We start from the raw sequence: 5,830 nt of genomic DNA on the forward strand, positions 1-5,830 counted from the left end.
TTTTATTGGCGTGGAATCCACAAATTGCCTGAAAGATGGGAAAAATGTGTAACTAGCAATGGCCAATACTTTGAATAAAATGTTTTTTACTTTCCCATTAAAAAATAGTGTTTTGATTTCACAAAAAAACGCTCACTTCATACCGGTACACCTAGTAAATCGCTCGTGTAATTACGAGTGACGAATTGTATTCGGAAACTAAAGGTCATGTAGTCGCGATCGTTCCAGTTGATCCATTTTCAATTCCAATGGACTGGATTGGTCATAGTCGAATTGGAAGTGAACCAACTCGACTGCGACTATACACGAGTCTGCTACTACATCGTAGATTCCGCTTCACCCTCGGCGACAAAAAATGTTACAAACCTCTGAAGAATTTCTGATCCTCGGTTACACAGGGGCCGGTGTCCATGAGGCAGTTATAATACTGATTCCGAAGTTCGTCGTTTGGCAAGATATCTTCCGGCTTAATGTGATCGAACATGTCCGAATACATCTCCTCCGCGACAACGGCCATCACTACGACGGCCAAGAAGGCTGCCAGGTAGAATGACGGTCTATCCATGTTTCTAAGCGCCGCTGGGAAATTCGCAACTGGATGTTTCACCGAACTCGCAGGTCTCTCTTATGGCTTGCGCTCGCCCTTGGCGCCGATCTCTTCTTCTTCTTCTTCTTACGTAAATAATGTGAAAACAGTCGTTACATGTCAGACCGATCGTCGTAATTGTACGTACTGTCATAGGATGAATGAAGGAAGGTTTAATTTTACCGGGAGATTAATTAATGAATTTGCGACGTGACATTGCCGCAAAGACACGCACGATCATTTCGCTCGCTCAAGGTAACGATTAGCCCGGCTTACAGGCGCTCGATGTTGGTTTAAAGAACGATCGTTTAAGGACCGGTTTGAGGACATCTCGAGAGGCGGAAGAGGAGCGCTATGGATTTCGAGCGCGACGACGATAGAATTAAAATCGTGTTGTTTCACTTGAGCTTACTCGGCCGAACATTAATACGCGTTCACCATTTATAATTTGTTATTTGTACGCGGATCACGTGCGGTCACCTTATGGTATTCTTACGTTCTGTCATATACTGAATTTGCAGAATCGATACCGGACAATTAAAGGCTGTCCTTTATGTTTGAGTGATTCCTCAAATCATGAGCAATTACACCTGGTACGGCCGGTGTAATAGAAGATTTAACGATTATTCTCGGTCATCCGGCGCGAAATACGCGTACATCTTGACGTCTGACGTCTTGCTCTCCATATGTCTTTCGATATTAATATTTTCGCGACTGAATGTTACGAATGTGCGATCTGATCTACGTTAGACGCGAAAATTCGAATTATCCCAAGTAACGGAATGACGTCGAAGGACACCATATTGAAATCTATTCTACTAGTCATTATTGGTCTATGATATTGTTGATGTAATGATACAGGTCTAGGTCTACGTCATGTTCTACATCAGTTGAAGACATCATTATAAAAATTCGGCCAAATTCTTTATTATTTCATAATCTTTTATACTTATCTTTTTGTCTGTATTTGTCTATATAACTTTTTTTGCAGTATATGGTTTTCCGTACATTTTTAGGGTATACTCAACACTTTAATGACATTCCGTTTATTTTTCGGTGTAAATACATTTTAGAAGTGGCATTTGCATTTTCTACGGAAACGATTTCAATTTCTTAATAAAATGAAAGATAAGTTTAAATTTTTGCATGAATTATTCCAGGTAGCACATATTAGTTTCATACGTTCTTTAAACATAAGTAACGTTTCATAATCGTATTACATATATGTTTGAAGAACGTACATACGACATTCGTTAACAAATACGTAAAAAGTTTTAAGTTTTTTTTTTAAAACGTCTGTATCACATTTTCGAAACAATTTCGAAATAATTTTTCGCTCTGAAAACTGAAAGACGAAGTTTGAAATTGAGCGGTCGCCATTTTTTGTTTAGTTTGAAATATCTTGACGAAAATTAACGATAATATTGATATAGTTAACGTGATTAAAAATTAAAGAGACTTCAAGCTTTAAAATACTTCTTAAACGATTTCCATAGCGTTATTTTTACGAAAGTTATAGCTTGTTGAATTCCGCCTATGTTTTTTTATTATAATGGATAATACCTCTGGCCAACCCTTAAATCATACTACTCGAGAAATAGAAAATACCTCCGGCTCCATCATTTAGTCATATCACGACCTCATTTTTTTTTTTATTGCACGTAAAGGGTGTACAAAAAGGTGTACAAGGTCTAGGAACTTAGCCTATCCGACCATAAGCGCTATAGTATCACAGTTTGTTTGCGAGGGTTACATAGTTTTGACGTCGGAGGATAAACAGAATGTTTATAATCTTATAGATAAATTGGTTGGGTGAGTAACTGAGGAAGGTTGTATACGCAGAGGGGAAAGTTGTGTAATAAGCGGTGAAAAAAAAAAAAATAATAATAATAATAAAGGTGGAATGAAGTATGATTACGAATCCGCTGTCGCTTTACCGCATGTGTGTGTCGAGAGTCGCCAGAAAAGAAAAAGGGAAAAGGAGCACAAGGATAATTTACTTTGTAGGGGCTTCTGGGGATTTTGGTGACTCGTGAGTTGCGGGTTGAATAGTCTTCGCTTGGTACAAGGTAGAAAGAAGAATGCATACAGAAAAGTAGAGAGTGAGAGAGCGACTTGAAGAGAGGGGGGGGGGCGAATACATAGATTATAGTATAAATCGCACGTGAACTTATGTCTCTAGGTTACGTATGTAGGTGGAGTGAATGCGACAGGTAGTTTATAGTCTTAAGATGTTTCGGACTTAGACCCAGCGGAACGCCTGCAATTGAACACCCAGGAAAGGGTTATATGAATATGTTAATTCCGTTTATAAATTGACCTAATAGGGTATAGTTTCTCAGATCTTTGGTCGCTAGAAGGGAGTGGACCGGCCAAGGCAGGGTGCGAAAGATGGTCATTCCGTTTCGCAATAAGGTATCCCTCTGAACCTCGAAGCGAGGACATTGCCAAATTATATGATCCGCGGACTCGAGCGTGTTGCAATGAGGACATTCGGGGGAGTCCACAATTCTAAACCTAAAAAGACTTTCATTTAAAGAGGTATGCCCCGATCTGAGCCTGCAAATTGAAACCACCGACTTTCGATTGAGCTTACATTCCCCGAACCAGGGTTTACGACCGGGGAAGTGGTAGTACTGGGTGAACAGGCTACCTTTGTTAAGGAAGTTTTCTAATATCCAATTCTCGAAGTCATCATATAGCCTTTTTTTCCAATGTCCCTTAAGGTCGCAAGGGTGGCATCTAAATAGGGTGTTTTTTCCCTGGGTGGACGCCTCCTTAGCTTTCCTATCGGCTAATTCGTTTCCAAAAATGCCCATGTGAGCCGGTACCCACACGAGAGAAATATCGAAACCACGGGATTCCAATTCCATGATGTCATCTTTTATGTTACTGATGTGGGAGTTGACTTTTCCTGCAATGTCAATTGTGTTTAAAGCTGAGAGTATTGATTTAGAGTCGGAGAAGATTCTTATTTTTCTGAAGTTGGAGTAACGAGCTACGTATAGAGCTTCTCTGATACTCAGGGCCTCCACCGAGAAAATCGGGAGGAAGGCTGGTGCTCTAAAGAGGCCTGAGTATTCTTCGTTCGCGGATGAGAAGGCAAGACCAACAAAGGGATTGTCGAAGGATTTGGAGCCGTCAGTAAATAGATGAAGATATTCGTTTTCAAGATTGCAGAAAAGCTCGTCCATGCGTACGTTCGGGTCGCGTGAATCCCTCAGGTAATAACCTGAGGTTAGGTCGACCTTGGGTGAGAAGGTAAAGGATTGGAAGGGGAGGGAGCCACTGTGGGGTCGGTCCTCGGAGTAGAGATTGTAGAGAAGTGAATAGCGTCATGATAACACAAAAGTAGCTTGGGAAGTGTGGAAAAAGTCGAGCGAAGGGAGGAGTTCTTGAAGAGGTCTGCGAGGTCGTCCAGGTGTAGGTTTAAAGGGTGGCCATCTAGGGCTAAAGTTTTGGTTAGAAACATTCTACATAGGTAATCGAACCTGAGATCGAGGGTAGGTTCCTTGGATTCGGCCAAGATCATATTAATTGGAGTGGACGTCCTGTATCCCAGTGCCAAACGAAGAGCCTTGAATTGGATTCTGTTGAGTTTTTGATAGGTTTCGGAGCTGAGGTTGTGAAGAAGGAAACCTCCGTATTCGAGTCTGGAATGAATGAGAGCCCTATAAATTCCGAGCAGAATCGATGGGTCTGTACCCCACCAGGTATGTCTAAGGCAATTTAAAATTTTGAGGGGATTTTGACAGGTATTCCAAATATGATTTACATGTTTGTTCCACTTAAGATCGGAAGAGAGGATCATGCCTAGGAATTTTACAGAATGGTGTCTCGGGATTCTGTCTGCGTTAAGGGGAGGTTCTCATCAAGCGACCTAAAAATGACGTGTTTTTCAAGAATTTTTTCCTCAAAGACGGAAGTAGATATCAATGTTAAATTTTGTACATATATTTATTAACTATTAAAGTATACAAAAAATTTTTTTTAGTCAAAAATATTCAAAATTGTCCATTTTATAGATGGCGCAACTTGACGATCTGAAAAAAAGGTGTCTTGATGGTGGGAACTATGGTACTTCGGAAAATTATCTGAAAGCAAATTTTCAAAAAGATTTATAAAATATATGATATTTATTGGAGCTTACACCTACTTTTGCGATAAAAAGTCGAAAATTAACAAAATGGCGGATATGCGAACTCAAAATACCGATTTTTCAACGTTTTTTTGCTCTTTAAAGTTGAATAAAAAAAAAAAAGCAGGATTCATCCCAAAGTAGGTATAAGCTCCAATAAATTTAATTTACTTTAAAATAAAAAAAAAAGGATCCATCGATTAGTTTTTGCTCTATGCTTTCCACCAGTTTCAAAAACATAGTTTCGAGAAAAACGCGTTTAAAGTTTCGGTTAACGATTTTTTGAATAAAGCAATAAATTAATGCAACTTACAGCTAATCTGCAATTCCAGGGCCATATAATAAACCTTCTTCTACTTCGTAACATTGCATTTGAGATAATTGGTCCGATTTCCGTGATGATGAAGCTGCTCTTGCGGCAGGAGTCATATTACTTTCAGCTGCATTTATACGTGCTTCATCTGCTGCCTTGACAAAATTACTTGATTCAAGTCCAATAGAGATTCCTAGCACATCCATAATTTTTAATAAAGTAATATGACCTTCATTAAAGAGAGAGACACCTATATAAGAAGCAATATCAATGGTTACGGATCCGCTGTGCAAATGTTTTGGTGCAAGCCTCCATATCGAAACGTTGACAGACTCGTTCAAATTTTGAGTGTTGCCTCCCAAACATCGAGTCATCAAATCATCTGTCGATAAAGCCTCAAAAACTGGTTTAATAACTGCTTGAACTGCTTCTGACAAAGGAGGCTTATGCTTAAATGATTTGAGAGTCCCCTCAGCTTCAGCAACGCACCATTTGCACCAACTTTTTTTTCCCTCTGGGCAGTAAGAGTGCTGTGGATTTTTGTCATTTGAAATATTATGATAATAAACAGCCCACACGGCATTTTTCATTTCTTTCAATGAGTGTGGATGTCTTCTTATAGCTAAGCCATAATAAATAGTAAGTAGTAAGATCATTAATTACCTTGTCAGTTAGTTTTCCAGCATCTTTGTTACCGATACCTTTTGTATTTTTTTTTACTGCTCGAAGGCGAGTGCCTAAACGTTTTTGTACGTGACCCACGCATTCAAGTTTTTTGACAGTCACATCATCG

At 39.4% G+C, this 5,830-nt stretch overlaps 2 protein-coding genes across 2 annotated transcripts in view; one reads left to right on the top strand and one right to left on the bottom strand.

The window, feature by feature from the left end:
* Positions 1-575, bottom strand: part of LOC106752106 (ejaculatory bulb-specific protein 3-like) — a 2,362-nt gene extending 1,787 nt beyond the window's left edge. The window contains exon 1 of the mRNA XM_014633520.1: positions 367-575. Within this exon, the coding sequence (XP_014489006.1) occupies positions 367-565 (199 nt within the window). The 5' untranslated portion in view covers positions 566-575. The remainder of the gene's footprint in view (positions 1-366) is intronic.
* Positions 576-3,460: 2,885 nt separating this feature from the next.
* On the top strand, positions 3,461-4,675 carry LOC106752098. Its single transcript, XM_014633511.1, has 4 exons — positions 3,461-3,570; positions 3,613-3,730; positions 4,068-4,299; positions 4,380-4,675. The coding sequence occupies exons 1-4, from the start codon at positions 3,461-3,463 to the stop codon at positions 4,442-4,444; spliced, it is 525 nt and encodes a 174-aa protein (XP_014488997.1). The 3' UTR covers positions 4,445-4,675.
* Positions 4,676-5,830: the final 1,155 nt, after the last annotated feature.

Source organism: Dinoponera quadriceps, unplaced genomic scaffold (assembly GCF_001313825.1).
Source record: "Dinoponera quadriceps isolate SergipeBrazil2010 unplaced genomic scaffold, ASM131382v1 scaffold365, whole genome shotgun sequence".
Taxonomy (NCBI): Eukaryota; Metazoa; Arthropoda; class Insecta; order Hymenoptera; family Formicidae; genus Dinoponera; species Dinoponera quadriceps.

Excerpts from the sequence above, each read along its gene's own strand:
- LOC106752098 (XM_014633511.1), top strand. The coding sequence starts at position 3,461 with ATGTCATCTTTTATGTTACTGATGTGGGAGTTGACTTTTCCTGCAATG. Across the intron at positions 3,731-4,067 it reads CGAAGGATTTGGAGCCGTCA|GTAATCGAACCTGAGATCGA; the intron begins GTAAATAGATGA and ends CATTCTACATAG. Across the intron at positions 4,300-4,379 it reads ATGGGTCTGTACCCCACCAG|ATCGGAAGAGAGGATCATGC; the intron begins GTATGTCTAAGG and ends GTTCCACTTAAG.